Genomic DNA, 24,211 nt, shown 5'->3' on the forward strand with positions numbered 1-24,211 from the left:
TGTATTTCTTATGCATTTTATATTGTTTTCCTGTGTGACCGAATTCTGCATTAATGCGACCCTTAAGTTTAACTAGCTAGACATCTAAGTAAGTGGCTGAATTAATAAGGTGACAGGGCATCATACTGTGTTAGCTTTCTGCTATGTTTGAGAAGTCAAAGCCCTTTGAATGAGTTCTGTACAACTGCCACTGTTATCTTGATTCTCTGACGTTTTTTTCTTCTTCTCTGTTCTCAGCCCGTCTGCTCCTTCCCCTCGTCAGAGCAGAGCAAGCAGGCCCGTTGCCCTAGCGAATCCAGACTCCACACATGTACGGATGCTGCACTAGCGACAGTACTGTTGTTGTTCCTTCAGACAAGCATGCATAACAAATGGGTTCAATTGCACAATGTTGCTCATTCACATTCGCTTGTAAATGTCCAAACTCACCAAAAACGACATTGAGTAACTCCTACCTATATATGTTTAACTTTATGAGCTAGATTGCCTGTCTTTGCAATTCATTTATTTTCGTTTGCGCTCGTTAACATACAGTACTTAGCTAGCAGCCTCCATGGAAATTCGCTATTAATTGTGCAAATTTTGTTAGCATTCTGGTAATAGACGCCCAATGGGCTTTTATGCGGTTTTGTGTACTAAACCGGTAATACCGTAAATCCCGAGATGAGAAGTGCAGTATAACGATATGAAAATCTGGACACCGCTCAACCCTACTGGATGACAATGTTCTGCAGACTGATGTAGCTGAGGAAGTGTGTGTGTGTGTACACACACACACACACACACACACACACTGTACTGTGTACCTACCTGGTGGAAGATGAGAGCCTGGCTGATATACCCCCAGCTGCTGGTAGGGCTGAGGTAGTGGATGAGCAGCAGTAGTAGCAGCATGAAGGCGATGGAGGCTGAGGCGTAGATAGAGTTAATCAGGAACATCATAACAGCACAGCCCACGATGCCCAACACACAGGTGTGCCACGTGAAGTAACGGAAGGTGGGCCTGGAGGGAGAGGGGAAGGGTTTACACACACACACTCGTAAATGCATTTGCAAATTATCTTAATTTCTCTCTCACTTTCTCTTGCTCACGTGAGCATTCTAAGTGAATGTAAAGCTCTAAGCATGAGGAGGTGGGAGGTGAGTCGGTATATAGAAAGTAATGGGGTTATTTATCTGCTGTGTTTTTGTGAGCAGTCTTAATGACTTTAACTGCATCTATAGAAAATGTATATAGTTGGTGTGTAGCGTCCATGCACATGTGTGTTAATGTGTGTGAGTTTGAGCGAGAGTAAATTAGTGTGTGTTAGTTAACCTCACTAGGGTAGGGGGCAGCATTCAGAATTTTGGATGAAAAGCGTGCCCAAAGTAAACTGCCTGCTACTCAGGTCCAGAAGCTAGGATATGCATATAATTGGTAGATTTGGATAGAAAACACTTTAAAATAGTGTCTGAGTATAACAAAACTGATATGACGAAAATCCATCCAGGAAGTGCCTTTATTTTTGAAAAGCCTGTTTTTCCATACAAAGACTTATGACGCAGTTCACAATCCCTATGGCTTCCCCTATGGCCAGTCTTTAGGCATTGTTTCGTGCTTTTACTCTGAAAAATGAGGAACACCACTTTCAATGAGAGGACAGTGGAAATTTTCAGACGAGTCCTGCGCGTGACCAGGACAGTGCGTTTCTTGTTTTTCCTTTTCTATTGACGAAGCTATTGTCCGGTTGAAATATAATGCTCAAAAAAATAAAAGGGAACACTTAAACAACACATCCTAGATCTGAATGAAATAAATAATCTTATTAAATACTTTTTTCTTTACATAGTTGAATGTGCTGACAACAAAATCACACAAAAATAATCAATGGAAATCCAATTTATCAACCCATGGAGGTCTGGATTTGGAGTCACACTCAAAATTAAAGTGGAAAACCACACTACAGGCTGATCCAACTTTGATGGAATGTCCTTAAAACAAGTCAAAATGAGGCTCAGTAGTGTGTGTGGCCTCCACGTGCCTGTATGACCTCCCTACAACGCCTGGGCATGCTCCTGATGAGGTGGCGGATGGTCTCCTGAGGGATCTCCTCCCAGACCTGGACTAAAGCATCCGCCAACTCCTGGACAGTCTGTGGTGCAACGTGGTGTTGGTGGATGGAGCGAGACATGATGTCCCAGATGTGCTCAATTGGATTCAGGTCTGGGGAACAGGCGGGCCAGTCCATAGCATCAATGCCTTCCTCTTGCAGGAACTGCTGACACACTCCAGCCACATGAGGTCTAGCATTGTCTTGCATTAGGAGGAACCCAGGGCCAACCGCACCAGCATATGGTCTCACAAGGGGTCTGAGGATCTCATCTCGGTACCTAATGGCAGTCAGGCTACCTCTGGCGAGCACATGGAGGGTTGTGCGGCCCCCCAAAGAAATGCCACCCCACACCATGACTGACCCACCGCCAAATCGGTCATGCTGGAGGATGTTGTAGGCAGCAGAACGTTCTCCACGGCGTCTCCAGACTCTGTCACGTTTGTCACGTGCTCAGTGTGAACCTGCTTTCATCTGTGAAGAGCACAGGGCGCCAGTGGCGAATTTGCCAATCTTGGTGTTCTCTGGCAAATGCCAAACGTCCTGCACGGTGTTGGGCTGTAAGCACAACCCCCACCTGTGGACGTCGGGCCCTCATACCACCCTCATGGAGTCTGTTTCTGACCGTTTGAGCAGACACATGCACATTTGTGGCCTGCTGGAGGTCATTTTGCAGGGCTCTGGCAGTGCTCCTCCTGCTCCTCCTTCGCACAAAGGCGGAGGTAGCGGTCCTGCTACTGGGTTGTTGCCCTCCTACGGCCTCCTCCACATCTCCTGATGTACTGGCCTGTCTCCTGGTAGCGCCTCCATGCTCTGGACACTACGCTGACAGACACAGCAAACCTTCTTGCCATAGCTCGCATTGATGTGCCATCCTGGATGAGCTGCACTACCTGAGCCACTTGTGTGGGTTGTAGACTCCGTCTCATGGTACCACTAGAGTGAAAGCACCGCCAGCATTCAAAAGTGACCAAAACATCAGCCAGGAAGCATAGGAACTGAGAAGTTGTCTGTGGTCCCCACCTGCAGAACCACTCCTTTATTGGGGGTGTCTTGCTAATTGCCTATTATTTCCACCTGTTGTCTATTCCATTTGCACAACAGCATGTGAAATGTATTGTCAATCAGTGTTGCTTCCTAAGGGGACAGTTTGATTTCACAGAAGTGTGATTGACTTGGAGTTACATTGTGTTGTTTAACTGTTCCCTTTATTTTTTTGAGCAGTGTATGATCGATTATGACAAAAACAACCTGAGGATTGATTATAAACATCGTTTGACATGTTTCTACGAACTTTTATGGTACTTTTTAGATTTTTCGTCCGTCTGTTGTGACCGCGCTTTGTCCAATGGATTACGCACCAACAAAACAGAGGTTTTTGAATATAAAGAGGGACATTATCGAACAAAATTAACATTTATTGTGTAACATGGAGTCTTGGGAGTGCAATCATATGAAGATCAAAGGTAGGTTTTATCGCTATTTCTGACTTTTGTTACTCCTCTTCTAGCCTGCTAACTGTAATGATTTGTCTGCTGGGCGCTGTTCTCAGATAATTGCATGGTTTGCTTTCGCCGTAAAGCCTTTTTGAAATCTGACACAGCGGTTAGATTAACAAGAAGTTTATCTTTAAGCTGGTGTATAACATTGTATCTTTTATGTGAGTTTATTATGAGAATTTCTGTTTTGTTGAGTTTCACGCTCTGCAATTTCACCGGATGTTATTTGAGACAGTGGATTACTGAACAAAATGCGCTAAACACGCTGAGGTTTTTGGCTAGAAAGAAGGACTTGATCGAACAAAACAAACATTTATTGGGTAACGGAGTTTTGTGAGTGTAACCATATGAAGATCAAAGGTAAGTGATAAATTTTAATCGCCATTTCTGACTTTTGTTACTCGTCTACTTGGCTGGTTACTGTTTAATGATTTGTCTGATGGGCGCTGTTCTCAGATAATCGCATGGTTTGCTTTTGGCGTAGTCTTTGAAATCTGACACCGTGGTTGGATTAACAAGAAGTTCATCTTTAAACCGATGTATAACACTTATGTTTCATTATTTTTTATAATGAGTTTTTCTGTTTTTGAATTTGGCGTGTGAGTGAGTGAGACAATTGAGACATGGATTGTGTGTGTGTGCGCCATTCAGAGGGTGAATGGGCAAGACAAAATATTTAAGTGCCTTTGAACGGGGTATGGTAGTAGGAGCCAGGCGCACCGGTTTGAGTGTGTCAAGAACAGCAACGCTGCTGGGTTTCACGCAACAGTTTTCTGTGTGTATCAAGAACGGTCCACCAACCAAGGGACACCCAGCCACCAACCAAGGGACACCCAGCCACCAACCAAGGGACACCCAGCCACCAACCAAGGGACACCCAGTCAACTTGACAACTTTGGGAAGCATTGGAGTCAACATGGGCCAGCAACCCTGTGGAAAACTTTTGACAGTTGAGTCCATGTCCCAATGAATTGAGGCTGTTCTGATGGTAAAATGGGGTGCAACTCAATGTTTTATGCATCTACTGCTGTACATATTCTTAGTTTAGCGTGTGTAAATTCCCCCGGTGTACATACACTCAGCAAAAAAATAAAACATCCTCTCACTGTCAACTGCATTTAGTTTGAGCAAACTTAACATGTGTAAATATTTGTATGAACATAACAAGATTCAACACCTGAGACAAACTGAACAAGTTCCAGACATGTGACTAACAGAAATGGAATAATGTGTCCCTGAACAAAGGGTGGGGGGGTCAAAATCAAAAGTCAGTCAGTATCTGGTGGCCACCAGCTGCATTAATTACTGCAGTGCAGCTCCTCCTCATGGACTGCACCAGATTTACTAGTTCTTGCTGTGAGATGTTACCCCACTCTTCCACCAAGGCACCAGGAAGTTCCCAGACATTTCTGGGGGGAATGGCCCTAGCCCTCACCCTCCGATCCAACAGGTCCCAGACGTGCTCAATGGGATTGAGATCCGGGCTCTTTGCTGGCCATGGCAGAACACTGATATTCCTGTTGTGCAGGAAATCACGAACAGAAGGAGCAGTATGGCTGGTGGCATCGTCATGCTGGAGGGTCATGTCAGGAGGAGCCTGCAGGAAGGGTACCACAAGAGGGAGGAGGATGTCTTCCCTGTAACGCACAGCGTTGAGATTGCCTGCAATGACAACAAGCTCAGTCCGATGACGCTGTGACACACCGCCCAGACCATGACAGACCCTCCACCTCCAAATTGATCCCACTCCAGAGTACAGGCCTCAGTGTAACGCACATTCCTTCGACGATAAACGCAAAATCCGACCATCACCCCAGGTGAGACAAAACCGTGACTCGTCAATGAAGGGCACCTTTTGCCGGTCCTGTCTGGTCCAGTGACGGTGGGTTTGTGCCCATGGGCGATGTTGTTGTCGGTGATGTCTGGTGAGGACCTGCCTTACAACAGGCCTACAAGCCCTCAGTCCAGCCTCTCTCAGCCTATTGCGGACAGTCTGAGCACTGATGGAGGGATTGTGCATTCCTGGTGTAACTCGGGCAGTTGTTGTGCAGGTATCACACGTGGTCTGCCACTACGAGGACGATCAGCTGTCCGTCCTGTCTCCCTGTAGCGCTGTCTTAGACATCTCACAGTACGGACATTGCAATTTATTGCCCTGGCAACATCTGCAGTCCTCATGCCTCCTTGCAGCATGCCTAAGGCACATTCACGCAGATGAGCAGGGACCCTGGGCATTTTTCTTTTAGTGATTTTCAGTCAGTAGAAAGGCCTCTTTAGTGTTCTAAGGTTTCATAACTGTGACCTTAATTGCCTACCGTCTGTAAGCGTCTTAACAACCGTTCCACAGGTGCATGTTCATTAATTGTTTATGGTTCACTGAACTAGCATGCGAAACAGTGTTTAAACCCTTTACAATTAAGATCTGTGAAGTTATTTGGATTTTTACAAATTATCTTTGAAAGACAGGGTCCTAAAAAAGGGATGTTTCTTTTTTTGCTCAGTTTATGTATGGATATAATTTTGATACTGCTACAGTGCTTTTTGGGTTGTTAATTGGATTCGTCCGCCATTCTTGATTTATTTTCTTACATTCTAGCTGTTTGACATTTGACTGCATTGTTAGGAGCTTGTAACATAAGCATTTCGCTATGTCGCTATAACACCTGCTGAACTGTGTACACGACCAATAAACTTCGATTTGATTCGATAAAGGTCAGCCATTTTGGTCAGGGAGTTGGTCAACCATGGTGTGATAAGATAGTGTAAAATAATGAATTGAATAATTGATCTGCACTTTGTTTGTTAGCTAGCTAGCCAGCCAGTTTTAGAGGACTGCCAATATTAAGCCAACATTCCATTCAAACAAAGCAGTCAATCCACAGCCATACACCAGCCGAAATCAGCTAATGATAGGATTTAGACAAGTTGTAAATGCAACAAGTACTGTTCTTGTATCATATAATAGCACTCACAGCTTTCCAAGAAAACAAACATTGAGGGCTCTATTTCAACGGTAAATCTAAGTGCAGGAAACAGCGTTATAGTTTCAGGGGTGTCAGAAATATTTTTGCCATTTTCACCATGGAGCAGGTTCTGATTGGCCAGTGAGGGGGCAAGCCTCGACACACCCACAACTTGTTTATTCATCTAAACCCAGCCCTTTCGCTCCAATGCCAGCAAGTCCGCTGACATTTGTGATTGTTGTGTATTTACGGTCTTTATGTATTGCCTTGGAATCTTCTCCAATTCTAACATTTTTTATTTAACCTTTATTTAAACTAGGCAAGTCAGTTAAGAACACATTCTTATTTACAATGATGGCCTAGGAACAGTGGGTTAACTGCCTTGTTCAGGGGCAGAATGACTAACTATAACGTTAGTTTGTTAAATGGCTTACAGAAATGAAATAAAATGTAGACCAATTTTGCTAAATATGTTAACTTGAACCCATTTGCAGTCCACATTCTTCTAAGTAATTGCATGGCTTCAATAGCATTCACACTGATATAGAGGCTAGGCCTACTGTAAATTGCATTATGTCTGAGTATGGACATGCCAAACACTGTCAATAAGCAAGATTAAATTCATTATTGAAAAGGCCTAAAAAGACAACATAAAACAAATTTTAAACAAAACAACTTGTTTTAAATTGCCGATGTCAGACTTACAGGCACCACAATTGCTCCCCGCTGGCATAGAATGTTAAAACAACGCAGACTATGGAGGATGTTCACAGTAGCTGGACAAAGATCCAATATAGAGAAAGAGAGAACGTTCACTCACTGTTATAGTGCTCTCAAATAGGTCTATGTTTATGAATATAATCTGAACCATTTTACAATCAGATCGCATTCAAACATATCCAGAAGTTGATATTGCATGCGCACCACATATGTTGTAACCATAAAACCAGAAAGGTGAATCATTCTAATAAGATCGGTTGTAATAAAATAAGAAAAACAAGCACTTTTTTAAACAATAAATGTAAAATGTAATGATATCATAAAAATGGCCAACATAAAAAAACATACATTCATGTTGAACCAGACGTTGTTATAGCAGGCCGAAGGCAGGGCTTGGGTTGTGAACATATGAAATGGAAAACACGCAATTGTTACAGGTTACTTCTAAATACGAGGGTCACCGAGGTTCTCATCTGTCGTCTCGGGATGGGCATGGACATGTAATCTACATCATGGACGGGGTTTTACGTACGTCCAATACCTGACCTGAATGGCCAAAATAATGAGGGCCTGCCAACAACGCATAGATAAGGGAATGTCTGCACACTGTTTAACTCCTCTCAAACGTTAGATTTTAATAAAGGGTCGGTGATTAAGATTTATTTCCAAGCGATCTCAGGAACCAAACCCTTTATCGACAGTCTTGACTATTTGGCGACTGCATTGGGCAGGACAAAAAAAAACATGTATTGAGAGGGGATGCTATGCCAAATAAAACGAAATAAGAAAAACAAAATGGTTTTTATGTATCTAAATAGGAACTATACAGGCACCAAAAGCCCATTAGGCTACTCTTGTTCCATATGTGCATATGGGCAGTGTGCGTCACGGCTGGATAGGCTGAGTTTCTGCTGTCAAAATTCATGATATAACCAACCAAGTTCCCGCTAAAACCAGGTTTTGGTTGGTGTTAAAAATCCATATCGGCGCTGCCTGAAATTAGCACTTTGGATCACCTCTAACATTTCCACCCCACCCATGCAAGCTGAGCGCAACCGAGCTGATATAAGAACCTGCCGTTAGGGCTGGGAAATGCCAGTGCGTAAGTTTTTACATGACGAAATCGCAAGCTAACCTGCGTATGACAACTAGCGCCACCTTAACGCCAGCCGAAAATAGAGCCCCGACACATTTACGGTCCGTTTACATACATTTTAAGAGGCTATTTATACAGAACATGTGTATAAAACCCGTATAAATAATTATATGACAATATTTTAAGTTGACAATTGTATTACACAATTTCTGTGCATTCGGGAGGTATTCAGACCCCTTGACTTTTTCCCCTCACCATTCTACACACAGTACCCCATAATGACAAAGCAAAAACAAGTTTAGAAATGTTTGAAAATTAAAAATACCTTATTTACATAAGTATTCAGATCCTTTGCTAATAGACTCGCAATTGAGTTAAGGTGCATCCTGTTTCCACTGATCATCCATGAGATGTTTCTACAACTTGGAGTCCACCTGTGGTAAATTAATTTGATTGGACATGATTTGGAAAGGCACACACACTGTCCCGCTCAGCCCAGTCAAAACTGTTCGCTGCTCTGGCACCCCAATGGTGGAACAAGCTCCCTCCCGACGCCAGGACAGCGGAGTCAATCACCACCTTCCGTAGACACCTGAAACCCCATCTCTTTAAGGAATACCTGGGATAGGATATAGTAATCCTTCTAACCCCCCCCCCCCCCCCCCCCCCCGCCAAAAAAACAGATATAGATGTACTATTGTAAAGTGGTTGTTCCACTGGATATCAGAATGCACCAATTTGTAAGTCGCTCTGGATAAGAGCGTCTGCTAAATGACGTAAATGTAAATGTATATAAAAGGTCCCACAGTTGATAGTGCATGTCAGAGCAAAAACCAAGCCATGAGGTCAAAGGAATTGTCCATAGAGCTCCGAGAGAGAATTGTGTCTAGGCACAGATCTGGGGAAGGGTACATTTCTGCAGCATTAAAGGTCCACAAGACCACAGTGGCCTCCATCATTCTTAAATGGAAGAACTTTGGAATCACCAAGACTCTTCCTAGATCTGTCCGCCTGGCCAAACTGAGCAATCGGGGGAGAAGAGCCTTGGTCAAGGAGGTGACCAAGAACCCGATGGTCACTCTGAAAGAGCTCCTGAGTTCCTCTGTGGAGATGGGAGAACCTTACAGAAGGACAACCATCTCTGCAGCACTCCACCAATCAGGCCTTTATGGTAGAGTGGCCAGACAAAAGCCATTCCTCAGTAAAAAGCACGACAGGCCGCTTGGTCTTACCCAAAAGGCACCTAAAGACTCAGACCGTGAGAAACAAGATTCTCTGGTCTGATGAAACCAAGATTGAACTCCTTGGCTTGAATGCCAAGCATCACGTCTGGAAGAAACATGGCGCCATCCCTACGGTGAAGCATGGTGGTGGCAGCATCATGCTGTGGGGATGTTTTTCAGCGGCAAGGACTGGGAGACTAGTAAGGATCGAGGGAAAGATGAACAGAGCAAAGTACAGTGAAAGCCTGCTCCAGAGTGCTCAGGACCCCAGACTGGGCGAAGGTTCACCGTCCAACAGGACAACGACCCTAAGCACACAGCCATGACAATGCAGGAGTGGCTTCAGGACAAGTCTATGAATGTCCTTGAGTGGTCGAGCCAGAGCCCGGACTTGAACCTGATTGAACATCTCTGGAGAGACCTGAAAATAGCTGTGCAGCAACGCTCCCCATCCAACCTGACAGAGCTTGAGAGGATCTGCAGAGAAGAATGGGAGAAACTCCCCAAATACAGGTGTGCCAAGCTTGTAGTGTCATACCCAAGAAGACTCAAGGCTGTAATTGCAGCCAAAAGGTGTTTCAACAAAGTACTGAGTAAAGGGAATGGCCTTACTGAAGAGCTCAGTGACTTTCAACGTGGCACCATCATAGGATGCCACATTTCCAACAAGTCAGTTCGTCACATTTCTGCCCTGCTCGAGTTGCCCCGGTCAACTGATCACCATATGCAATGCCAAGCATGGTGTAAAGCTCACCGCCATTGGACTCTCGAGCAGTGGAAAAGTGCTCTCTGGAGTGATGAATAACGCTTCACCATCTGGCAGTACGACGAAGGGGTTTGGTGGATGCTAGGAGAATGCTACCTACCCAATGCTTAGTGCCAAATGTAAAGTTTGGTGGACGAGGAATAACGGTTCGGGCTACGCCCATTAGTTCCAGTGAAGGGATATCTTAATGCTACAGCGTACAATAACATTCTAGATGATTCTGTCTTCCAACTTTATGGCAACATTTTGGGGAAGGCCCTTTCCTGTTTCAGTATGACAATGCCCCCGTGCACAAAACGATGTCCATACAGAAATTGTTTGTTGAGATCGGTGTGGAAGAACTTGACTGGCCTGCAGAGCCCTGTCCTCAACCCCATCAAACACCTTTGGGATGAATTGGAACACCGACTGTGAGCCAGGCCTAAACGCCCAACATCAGTGCCCGACCTCACTAATGCTTGTGGCTGAACGGAAGCAAGTCCACGCAGCAATGCTCCAACATCTAGTGGAAAGCCCTTCTAGAAGAGTGGAGGCTGTTATAACAGCAGATGAGGAACCAACTCCATTTAAATCCCATGATTTTGGAACGAGATGTTTGACGAGCAGGCGTCCACATACACTACATTACCAAAAGCATCACATGCCTTATTTGTATTTTCCGTCATAAGTAAAATCAGGATTATGCCTCTACCACCATTCATTCCAATTAGACTGGTTTGGATTTCTCCCTGACCAATATGTCTGCCATTTTCATCCCAGAGGGTTTTTGACATAGCCCCTCTAGTAATTGAATAGGATACATGTTTGAGTGAGTGTAAGCGTGTGTATACGTAAATGAGTGTTTGGTAGTTAGTGTGTGAGAGAGAGTGTGTGTATACAGTGCTTACAGAAAGTCTACACCCCCTTTGACTTTTTCAACATTTTGTTGCTTAAAGTGGGATTGAAAGAGATTAAAAGAGATGTAATTTTTTGTAATCAACTTACACAAAATACTTCATAATGTCAAAGTGAATATAAAATTCTACACATTTTTACTAATTAACAAAAGTATTTTCAAGTATTGAGATGGCTGCATCATGGTATGGGTATGCTTGACATCAGCAAAAGAGAGGGATGGAGCTAAGCACAGGCAAAATTCTAGAGGAAAACCTGCTTCAGTCTGCTTTACACGAGACACTGGGAGAGGAATTGACCTTTCATCAGGATAATAACCTTACAACACAAAGCCAAATCTACAGTGGCGTTGCTTACCAAGAAGACAGTGAATGTTCCCGTTTTGAAAGTTGACTTAAATCTGCTTGACAATGGCAAGACTTGAAAATGTCTGTCTAGCCATTATCCCAGCACTAATTTAGAAAATAATGGGCAAGTAAGCGGGGGCGGCAGGTAGCCTAGTGGTTAGAGCATAGGGCCAGTAACCGAAAGTTTGCTGGATCGAATCCCCGAGCTGACAAGGTACAAATCTGTCGTTCTGGCCCTGAACATGGCAGTTCCCCAGTAGGCCATTATTGTAAATAAGAATATTGTTAAATCAAGTTTGAATAAAATAAATATTTAAATTGCACAATACAGGTGTGCAAATATCTTACAAGACTTATCCAAGAAGACTCAGCTATAATCACTGCCAAATGTGTTTCTAACACGTATGAATGACATGGGTGAACACTTATGTAAACAAGTTATATTAATGTTTTATTTTTCATTCATCTTTAAAAGAAAAATGAATATTTCTTCCACTTTGACATGAGTATTTGCTGTAGATTGTTGACAAAAGAATATACAATTAAATTCATTTTTATTCCCACTTTGTAATACAATCAAATAAGAAGAAATCCAAGGGAGGTGTACGTGTGTGTGTGATGTACGTGTGTGTGTGTGTGTGTGTGTGTGATGCGTCTAAGCTCCCCCACGGGGGCAGGTGCAGAAAAGGTAGGGTCATTGATCACGTAGTGACCCTAATCTCCTGCAATAACATCTTCAGCAGATAAACAGCTATTAAGGATAGCTACTGTCATTTCCATCCAAATGAACAGGCCTGGGCCCAGCTGGTAGTGCTAGGCTACGCTAAAAGACAGCTTCATTAACAGAGTGGAACACACCCGAGCACTAAATGCTTCATAGCCCCCACTAAAACGTGATGGGGAGAGAGATGGAGAAGACTGGCGCAGTCGTTACCCTTCTCTCCATCACTAGAGTGAAATGGCTCTTCTTTTCCCCTATTTGCTCAAACTTTCTCTCCCCACTTTCCATTTGTGTTATTGCCAATTTCACATAATTTGTCACCCCCAATGTCTTACTTCTCAATCTTAACCCCCCCCTCCTCTCACAATCCCTCTTATCTCTATCCACTCCTCTCTCTCCCTCCCTGATGGAGAGAGTGTTATGTTAAAAGCTCACCCTGCCTGTGCTCCCTCTCCTCCTCCCTTTCTTTTGCTCTCTGTAATCCCTCTCTCATTAGTGTCAGTGTATCGCTGGCACTCCCCATGTCTCCCCCTTCTTCCCACCTCTCTCGTTGCCCTCAACCCAATCATTTCCCAATGACTGATGTCACTTTGCTGACATCAGCAAAAACAAAAAAATTGTCCACCATCAAGTACTTAGGGAGAGAGAGAGGGGACTCGGCGGCCAGCCAAAAGACACGTCATGATTAGAGAGGACATAACTGTGCTACTGCCAACCATCACCTTAAAAACACCCCCGCTCTGCAAACACACACTTAGTTCCAAGTGCACACAAAGTTGGCAGATCTAGAAGTACGTCAGTGAGTGCTCATTCAGACATTACGTCAGTCATATCATTCAGAAGGGTCTCTCACTGTAATTAGAGTAACCTTCACAAAACGTACGCTAAGAGTGACAGAATACACTCAGACTCACTGCATGTGTAGTTAATAACAGAGCCTGGGCTTCAAGTCTTACCCAAAAACCTAGCCTGTCTAAGCCAGTCAGCCCAGTCCTCTAAAGCCAGTAGTCAGTCCCATCAGTAGTGAACATACTGCCCCAGAGGAGTGCTCTGGAAAACTGGAGCCAGTCACTGAAGTAGCTGCAGGCAACAACCCCTTTACACACACATTCAGAAAGATGAAGAGGAGTGTGTTGGACACAGTGGACACATTAATGGGACAGTTAAAAAATAAATTAAATATTTTCACACCCCTACACACACACACTTAACAAGCAGAGCTCTTCCGCTACATCATAATTCAGCAGTCCCCTCCCCTTCCCATCAGCTAAACAACCGTGTGCCAAATTTAGGGGAAAGGAAATATTTCTGCTAAATTAGTTATGCTAATTACAGAGCAGTTCTCAGGGGAGAGCAGCGCTAAATGGCTTTAAATGATTTTCGCCTGGAAAGAGGTGCAGGGAACACAATCAACAACAACAACACCCAGAACCCGCCCTGCGACAACAGCAACATGCTAATATAATTAAGGAAGTGCACCACAGCAGCTAGCCAACCACGTGCCTTATCAGCCCCCAGCTGAATTTGTCGACCAATAAGGAGGGCGATACGGAGAGAGGGAAAAGTTTGGGTAACATACACACACAAAACTTTTCTAACTTTATATACCCTTGACACATGGACAAGCACAGATATGGACAGAGAAGTACAGGGAGGTAGGAACTTCTAGAGATAGTTTCCCCTTTCTGAAAATTGTGTTGTGATACACAGATGTGTCCACACACCAACCCAATCACACATCATTAACAGCACACAGAGCTGCACGACATGATTATCTAGGTACTCTTCGCTCTAAGACTAACTGAACTGTGCTGCCTGCTTGAGTGAAAGGAGGTGGGTCTTGGTGTGTGCGCGCGCTGTGGATATTGCAAGTCTATACCGCAACTTCAATTAAAATGTGATTAATTGTGATTACATCAACATTTGAGGATTCACCGTATTCAACACACACACTATTCTTCAGTCCTTCTCAGATGTGCAGCTGGGAGCGCTGTCCAGTTTATGTCTTAATTAGCACGTGGCCACAACACCCAGCTGGTGCACACTGTGGAACACTAACTCTCCACACCATCCAACCATCAGATAGACAGAGCATGCCGTGATGAGACCTAATGTAGCGTAAGCTACTGAAAATGGGCCTTTTACAAGGTGAAATCATGACAGGAGTGTTTGATTCGTATTAAAATAGATGAGTTCAGACAGACTACTTTAGGAAACTTTCTGAAGAGACATACCGTATAGGCCTATAGAGATAATCAGCCGACTCACACGTGCACACCAGTAAAGCACCCGTCAATCAAAGCCACCAGCATACAGACACAAGCAAATATTTCTCCTTTCCAGAAAAACATTAAAAAAAACCTTTGCCTACCTTTCCAAAAGCAGGCTATAAGATAGTGAATTGACAAGGAAAGTATGAAGCGGACAGCTGTGATATAGCATGAAGATGAAATTGACCATTATTAAAATAGAAACAAATACACGCAGCATGTCCATAGCCTATTTATCAGCGACGCTGATCATCGAGGGGGAGTGTTGGAAAGACTTTTTAAAATACTGCAAGGAACTATTAGAATTTGAATGGATGTAAAACAAACTTAAAAAAGGACTATGTTGACGAAAAGCTGGGCACTAACTAAGAAGTTCATAAGATAGTGTAAGTGCAATTCCTCAACGCTGTGTGCATAGGGTTGTTGTCCTGTTAGAAGGTGAACCTTCGCCCCAGTCTGAGGTCCTGAGCGCTCTGGAGCAGGTTTTCATCAAGGATCTCTACTTTGCTCCGTTCATCTTTCCCTCGTTCCTGACTAGTCTCCCAGTCCCTGCATTTGAAAAACATCCATACTGCCACCACGCTTCACTGTAGGGATGGTGCCAGGTTTCCTCCAGACGTGATGCCTGGCATTCAGGCCAAAGAGTTCAATCTTGGTTTCATCAGACCAGAGAATCTTGTTTCTCATGGTCAGAGTCCTTTAGGTGCCTTTTGGCAAACCAAGCAGGCTGTCGTGCTTTTTACTGAGGAATGGCTTTTGTCTGGCCACTCTACCATAAAGGCCTGATTGGTGGAGTGCTGCAGAGATGGTTGTCCTTCTGGAAGGTTCTCTCATCTCCACAGAGGAACTCTAGAGCTCTATCAGAGTGACCATCAGGTTGTTGGTCACCTCCGCCAGCTCTTCTTAGAGTATTGGTGGTTCTAAACTTCTTCCATTTAAGAATGATGGAGGCCACTGTATTCTTGGGGACCTTCAATGCTGCAGAAATCTTTTGGTACCCTTCCCCAGATCTGTGCCTTGACACCATCCTGTCTTGGAGCTCTATGGAAAATTCCTTCAACCTCATGGCTTGGCACTGTCAACTGTGGGACCTTATATAGACGGGTGTGTGCATTTCCAAATCTTATCCAATCAATTGAATTTACCACAGGTGCACTCCAATGAAGTTGTAGAAACATCTCAAGGATGATCAATGGAAACAGGATACACCTGAGCTCAATTTCAAGTCTCATAGCAAAGGGCCTGAATACTTATGTAAATGTGATATCAGTTTTACATTTTTAATACATTTGCAAAAATATCTAAAAACCTGTTTTTGCTTCGTCATTACAGGGTAGTGTGTATAGATTGATGAAGAAAAAAAACTATTTAATCAATTTTAGAATAAGGCTGTAAAGTAACAAAATGTGGAAAAAGTCAAGTGGCCCGAATACTTTCTGAGCGCACTGTCCACACACACAAAACGCTGTCACTCCCACACAAATCCCTCACAGACTCAAACACTGCATATGGCACAGGAGCCTGCTGAGGGGAGAACGGCTCATAATAATGGCTGGAATGGCACCAATCACCTGGAAACCCATGTGTGCTGTATTTGATACCATTCAACTCATCCTGCTCCAGTCATTACCATGAGCCCGTCCTCCCCAATTAAGGTGCCACCAACAACCCCCCCCCCCCCCCCCCCACACACTTGCTGCTGCTACTCTGTTCTTTATTTTACTCTTAATAATAACAATAATAATATCTATCCTGATGCCTAGTCACTTTACCCTGCCTTCATGTACATATCTACCTCAAAATACCTCGTACCCCTGATCTGGTACCTGTACATAGCACCATTCTACTGTACTTTATGTTATTCCTCATGTTAATTACTATTTCAGTTTGTATTATTCTTTTTTAACTCTGCATCGTTGGGAAATGTTCTTAAGCAAGCATTTCACTGTAAAGTCTACACCAGTTTTATTTGGCGCATGTGATAAATACAGTTTGACTTAGTACCTGAAGTTAGGAGCTGAGGCCCACTCCAGAGCCAGACAGGCCAGGTCCACAGCTGCATAGACCAGCAGGAAGAAGATGGTTACAATGCTGGCGATGGTGTTCAACTTCCCTGTGAACAACACCAACTATAGATAGAGAAAAGAGAAGAGTAAAATTGTGATTAATGAACCCATTTCATTGACGGGAGAGAGAAAGAGAGAGAGAGAGGACGGAGGGAAGGAATAGTTTCTCCTCTGACCTCTACAATGCTAAGTCAGTCTCCCTAGTTGAGCCCTGAGAGGATCTTTTACAACAGCATTAATTAGCTATTAACTGAGCCCTCAGCCACAGGCCAGCATGGGCAAATTCTGGGCCTGCCAGTGCACCACACAATCATCTGTGTGTGTGAGAGATTAGGTCATTCGTCTTCATGCTGTATGCTCAGTTCATGTAGCGTGTACATGATACTGCAACATTTCCCCAGCTTTTTTCTACTCACCCCTCGCTCCCTTTCGTCTGAGATTGTTTAACATGGAGTGAGATTAGATTATCATTCGTGTCATCAGTGAATCATTGAAATGGCTGAGAGCGAAAGAGAGAGCGTGCGAGGGATAGAAAGAGGGCCAGGACTAGTGAGTCAATGAGCTCTGATACAGGCTAACGATTTCCTCTAATTACTCCCCCACTCCAGCGGAGAAACGGAGCGAGGGATGAGAGAGGAAGAGAAAGACGAGCCATTTAGCCTTTCTCACTTCTTGAAGAGTATCTGACTAGCCAGTCATTAACGAGCTCTCTCCTCTTTGCATCTTTACCCTCCCATCTCTTGCCTCCTCTCTCACCCCTGGTCTCCCTCCCTCTTGGCCATTTCTCAGTAACCTCAAATGACTTCTCTTCTCCATCTACCTTTCTCCTCTACTCTCTCCATCTCTTTCCTTCATCTGACCTGATCAGATTATTGAGCATGTGAAATTAGACCTAATCTATCCTCTGTGTGTCTCACCTGTACTAGGAACCAGGAGAGGAGGACAGACACCCAGGGGTTCCCATTGTCTTACCTGTACTAGGAACCAGGAGAGGAGGACAGACACCCAGGGGTTCCCATTGTCTTACCTGTACTAGGAACCAGGAGAGGAGGACAGACACCCAGGGGTTCCCATTGTCTTACCTGTACTAGGAACCAGGAGAGGAGGACAGACACCCAGGGGTTCCCATTGTCTTACCTGTACTAGGAACCAGGAGAGGAGGACAGACACCCAGGGGTTCCCATTGCGAGATGTCTTCTTAGCTGGAGACAACACTGTGCCTGCAGAGAGCATATGTGAGAGCAAGAGGGAGGTCGTGAAGGAGCAAAACGGAGGGGATTAAAGTTAAGGACCACATTTCACAGTTAATACATGAAATTAATTAAATTAGGAGACTTTCAACTCAAATCAATGCAGCCAAGAACAGGGGATGGAGAAAGGGAGGAAATAAAAGGAGAGGATAGGAGAGAGGAAGGAAGGAAAGGTAAAAGAGGGAAGACAAAGCAGATAGTTTTAAACTGGGTGAGATGAGGTGTGTATATGTGTGTTACACTATATTAGGCAGTGGGTGTAGGACAGTGACAAGGTGATGCCGCATGCAGCAGGTATGAATGACACACACATGATAAGAAATTAATTTGAAGTTAGACAGCTTTAATCAAACAGTCAACTAGGCAGAGACAAAAAAAACAGAAACTAAAATCTCTTTTTAACCCCTGAAAAGCATTGCTAGCAATCCAGAGCTGAGTCATTGTCAGTTTGGTTCAGTATGGTTTTGAGTCATCTCCCCTGCTCCAGCTGCCCACTACAGGGGAACCCTGCTTAATATCGCTATTCATCTCCCCTATCCACACACAACGCCAGTGAGAGGGGAGACAGAAGAAGCTATAAAGAAAAATAATGAGGGAGAGAACAAGAGAAGAGGACATGGGTGTACCCACCAAACAGGTCATCCCGTGCCAGGGCGTAGAGGATGCGAGACGCCCCTATCAGGTTACTCATGGCAGCAGACATGGTGGAGGAGTACACACCAACGGTCACCAACGGGTTCCACACATTAATGTCCCGCAGGAAACTGTAGTCCCTCTGGAGGAGAATACTGAGAGAGAAATCAGATTATATACACATTCAAATTAAACACTTGTTACCTATGAAGAGTGAATGGTAACACGCAAACAAACATCTACATGAATAGCTGCAAGAGGAAAGGGGTGAGACAGCGGGTGAAAGAAAGACAGATGTTTCTACTTTATTTGCCGTGTGTTATCTTAATACTTGAATAAGAGATGGAGAGAGAAATCAGAGAGTGAAAATGGACACCCCTCTCTGATTGTGCCCTGCCTCACTCCACCCCTTTCCCACACAACGGAGCTGCAGAAATGAAAATTAGTAAAGCAAGTCTGCTCCTCTCCCCACCGCTCTTCACTCACCATATCTCCCTCAACCACTATTTCCTCCTTCTCAACATACCGTTTCTCCCACCCCCTCCATTTCACCAGTTCTTTCTACCCCTCTCACTTTCAATCTCTCCCTCGCTGCCCACCCCAGTGTCCATTCTCTCGCTCCCCTTCTCCCTCTGCCCACCCCAGTGTCCATTCTCTCGATCCCCTTCTCCCTCTGCCCACCCCAGTGTCCATTCTCTCGCTCCCCTTCTCCCTCTGCCCACCCCAGTGTCCATTCCCTCGCTGCCCACCCCAGTGTCCATTCTCTCGCTGCCCACCCCAGTGTCCATTCTCTCGCTGCCCCTCTCCCTCGCTGCCCACCCCAGTGTCCATTCTCTCGCTGCCCCTCTCCCTCACTGCCCACTACTGTGTCCATTCTCCCTCGCTCTCCACTGTAATTAAGACTCGCGTCACGTTCTTTCAGGTCGTCTGGTTTAAATACTTATCATCATGGCCCTATTAAATATTGTTCCGTCCAGCAACACATTTGAACACCATTTTTTCACACAAACCCAGATAGAGCCACACACGATAAATTAATATCTCCCCTGAAAATTAGGAAATGCCAATGATTGGTTTGTGTGTGTTACTTGATGTGTGTGTGCGATTGTTGGTCTGTGTTATGAGTCGGGTGCCACAGTAAAATGTTTATGAGCCATTGCTTTAATCAGGCTCTCTGACATATGCTTAATAGTGATTCACTTCGAATGGTCCTTTCCACAAGCAACACACACACACACAGAATAGCAAAAAAATAACACTCATTTGAGTGTATGCTCGTGTGGTGGTTGGACCATTGAAAGTGACTCTGTTTTCTGTGTGTGTGTGTGTGTGTGTGTGTGTGTGTGTGTGTGTGTGTGTGTAATGGAGCTGGTCAGTGCTATTCCCTAGTTATTAATTCCTGTGACGTGTGGCAGGTGCAGTATAAATCTGAACGGGCTTGACATTTTCAAACCTGCACTCCAAAACAAAGCCATCATATAGAGGTGACAGCCATGCAGAGAGAGCAGAGGAGAGAATATGTGCATTTGTGTGTGTTCATGCACAGTTGGGTACTTTCATATGGTCATTTTTATGAACATGTCTGTGTAGGCTATGCATTTGTAGAAGCATGTGTGTATACGGTTGTTTTTGAGTGTGTGTGTGTCCGTCCTGGTGTCCCCTCCATCCCATAATGCAGATTATTGATCGGATCATGAAGCTGGAATGAGCTTTGCCATGGAAATAAAGAACAGAACGAAGTAAAGCACCTGACAGAAGAAAATAGGTTTTTTAAGAGGGGAATGCAGTTAAATGAGTGAAAGAGCCTGGAGAGATTGGACGCTCATTCTCATTCCACACCTCATCTGTTCTTTCCCTCGTTTGTTGATCCCCTCAATCATACTCTTATTTGTTTATGCATACATTCATGTTCTTTTGCCATTTGTTTCATTTTTTTTTTTTAAATACGCTTCAGAACCAACACAGAGGGGAGGGAGGCAGATAGGCCATACAGACAGAGAGAGACAGACAGAGAGAAACAGACAGAGAGAGACAGACAGAGAGACAATGTGTGATGGTTAAGTGCTCCCTGGGGGCTAGGCTGTGGCTGAGGAGTATAAAACTGGATCAATATCTAACAAGGCCTGCAGAGCTCCTCTCCCTCTCTGCTACCCTCTCTCATTCTGTCTCTACTTCACCCCTCTCCTATTCTATATTGTTTGGCTACATTCTCATTCCTGATACTATGTTGATGTGGTTTATTGTTGAGGGTCTCCAGTAGCTGTTGCTCATGCAGCAGCTACTCTTCCTGGGGTCCACGGGATTACAGAGGACCTTCTCCAGCTCTCTACCTGTGTGATGGCAGTGACAGGACCAGTTGTAGTAAGGGTAGGAGGGTGAAGTACTTGGAGATTTGGAGCGTTGTACAGTCTACCAGTGGACAAGACCGCTTTCACCACGCTACTGCCATGGAAAGACAGACAGACAGACAGACAGGGGGAACAAGAGAGAGATATATCTGTGTTGGAGAGACAGCAAGCAAATAAAGTGAGGATGGAAAGAGAGCTAAGGACATGCACTCTGTAGTGGGGTGATTGCAAGGGAACAGAGGTATGAGACAGAGGGAGAACAGACAGACTGAGAATGTTGGACTTGTTGCCTCAATGTCTGGACAAGAGACTAGTACTACGAGCCAGCGAGTGTGTGAGTGTGTGTGTGTGTGTGGGGGTACAACGTTCTCTCACACACACTAATAAAAGCCATATGGGGGGCTAAAAAGCAGAAGAAAAAGCAAAGAGATAGCAGAGCCTTGTGGGACTGCACAGCTTCCCCACACACACCAGGCTGCATGTTGGAGATAGCAGAGCCTTGTGGGACTGCACAGCTTCCCCACACACACCAGGCTGCATGTTGGAGATAGCAGAGCCTTGTGGGACTGCACAGCTTCCCCACACACACCAGGCTGCATGTTGGAGATAGCAGAGCCTTGTGGGACTGCACAGCTTCCCCACACACACCAGGCTGCATGTTGGAGATAGCAGAGCCCTGTGGGACTGCACAGCTTCCCCACACACACACACACCAGGCTGCATGTTGGAGATAGCAGAGCCTTGTGGGACTGCACAGCTTCCCCACACACACCAGGCTGCATGTTGGAGATAGCAGAGCCCTGTGGGACTGCACAGCTTCCCCACACACACACACACACCAGGCTGCATGTTGGAGATAGCAGAGCCCTGTGGGACTGCACAGCTTCCACACACACACCAGGCTGCATGTTGGAGATATCAGAGCCCTGTGGGACTGCACAGCTTCCACACACACACCAGGCTGCATGTTGGAGATAGCAGAGCCCTGTGGGACTGCACAGCTTCCCCACACACACCAGGCTGCATGTTGGAGATAGCAGAACCTTGTGGGACAGCACAGCTTCCACAAACAGGCTGCATGAAGGAGATGGCAGAACAAAATGAATAAATGAATTTAATTATTCAGTCAGTAATAAATACATAAGCTTCAATAGCAGGATGGGATTAGCCAACAGGTCACTGATGCACAATAAACACAGGTGCACATGCACACAAGTCACTCAACCAGAGACACACACATTCACCACACACACACACACACACTACAATGCCACTCATCCATAGAGGAGATAGAGATACACACAACCACTTTGCAGTTAGTCATACACAAATACACGCCAAAGGTCACTCATTCAGGAAATAAACACACACACACCCTCTCTCTTCACTTACCCAGAGAAAGAGAATGACAGTAAGACACGCAGATCATTCGGGTCCCTAACCAAGATGCAGACACACGCTAAGCTGAGTGTATATTGGGGGATTGGGCAGGACTTGGCTGTGGGCTATCTGTCACCACTAGCTACCCTGTCAGAAAGGGTTAACAGACTTCTCATCTCTGGACATTCGACCTTCCTTCTCCATCATATTTTACATTGGGCTCCCATACACCTTCTCAGACCCATCTAGAACATACACACACCTGTAACCTATTTAGGTATGCATCAGGTATCGTTCTCCCAAAAGGAAACACTATTGGAGATCTGAATACCCATTCTTAACCTCCCTGACATTCATGTTAAGTGAACACAATGCCTTTACCAAGAATGTAGAATAACTAGCTGAAGAGGAGAGCAATTCATTTTGGCCTTATTCAAAAGGTTATACCGTTTCTGTATCAGTAAGGCACAGGCAGCTCAATTCTGATCTTTTTCCAACTAATTGGTCTTTAGACCAATCAGATATGAAAAAAATCTGATGCGAAAAGATTGATGTGATTGGTAAAAATATCAAATAGCAGGAAATGATCAGAATTGGGCTGCCTGGGTAAATGCAGCCTAAGAAACCTCTCGACATCATGTTAGAGTCAAACACAAAGTGAGCTCCTCATATTGTGAGATGGTGTGACCGCCACCTGTTGGATATTTCAGGATACTGCTACCATGTTACTCCATTTCTGACTAACAAAAGGGGAATAACGTCTAACTCAAAAAGCTTCTAGTTGTTCCTCCTCAGTGAGAATCACTGACCCAGACCGTGATCGGCCTTCAACTGCTTTCCCGTCAACGATGTGTTGTTGCTATGGCAATGTTTGGAGTCTCCGTGGTGACGATGGGGGTGTTTGGCATTTAGCAATGTCTCGTTGATGTGACGTTGACTGATGGCTTTAATACACATTCTTCCTATTTAATCTCAGTAATCTATTTAATCTGTCTCTTAATGACATGAACCCGGGATGGTGGTGACAGGTTCACTTTAAAAGTTAATATCATAAATATGATAAAAGTGAAAAGTTTTTAGTTTGGTGACAGATGCACTAGCGACATGGGTTTTTCCTGAAAAGTGACTTGAATAGGAAAAACTTTGGGACCTTTTTTGGGTCCTACAACTGACAGCCACATGTTACTTTCAACAACAAAAAAACATGGCATATTGTTGATAGACATAATCTGTGACCTTCCTTGTGACAAGGGTGTAATTGTTTCGTAATGTAATCGGCATTTATGAAGTTTACCTCTAGTCAAGGATGTTATACAGCCCTTCTGGTGATTGAGGTTATAATCAATGTGGAATTCCCTGGCCAGAAATAAAAAGTTTATGTTTCCAGTAACAGGCATGATGAAATGGTGGCTTTACCCCTGGTCAAGTTCCCATTATCCTCTTCAACGCGTTACTGTACTCTATGTACAACTGGAGGAGCAGTCAGTAGTTACTGCACATATGAAAACACACTAAGACAGTTCAGTAAAAGGTTTAGATATGGTTTTGAGACACCATCAAGTACTATAAAAGGACCTTGGAGGTAGTATCATTCATAAACCCTGTACATTTCCTCCATTCAGTCTAAGACCAATAAAGGCACACTCCACTGCATGCCAGGCCTTGTCCAACATAAATAAAGCAACACTAAACCACAGCAGATAAGGACACAGCTAGATAACAACCTGACTGAACCTACTGGAGAAATAAAAGCATTCTTACTATCCTTTTGTTCATATGCTGAAGTATGGATCGAAATGGACTCGTACATGTGCCTATGTACATGTGCCTATGAGTCCTGAATGCCACTTCCCTCATGATCTAGATGGTGTAGAAATCAACCACCTAGGATATCATGATCCGGTGTCTCAACTACTACATCATCCATCACTGAACACGTTTACAT

At 44.5% G+C, this 24,211-nt stretch overlaps 1 protein-coding gene across 1 annotated transcript in view; it reads right to left on the minus strand.

The window, feature by feature from the left end:
* LOC106613052 (solute carrier family 12 member 9) overlaps window positions 1-24,211 on the minus strand; it is a 54,385-nt gene that overhangs the window by 11,858 nt on the left and 18,316 nt on the right. The window contains exons 7-10 of the mRNA XM_045724701.1: window positions 18,536-18,693; window positions 17,793-17,875; window positions 16,594-16,718; window positions 811-1,003 (exon numbers count right to left, since the gene is read on the minus strand). Of these exons, the coding sequence (XP_045580657.1) occupies window positions 811-1,003; window positions 16,594-16,718; window positions 17,793-17,875; window positions 18,536-18,693 (559 nt within the window). The remainder of the gene's footprint in view (window positions 1-810; window positions 1,004-16,593; window positions 16,719-17,792; window positions 17,876-18,535; window positions 18,694-24,211) is intronic.

The sequence above is a fragment of the Salmo salar genome, chromosome 09 (genome assembly GCF_965601325.2).
Source record: "Salmo salar chromosome 09, fSalSal1, whole genome shotgun sequence".
NCBI classification, from domain to species: Eukaryota; Metazoa; Chordata; class Actinopteri; order Salmoniformes; family Salmonidae; genus Salmo; species Salmo salar.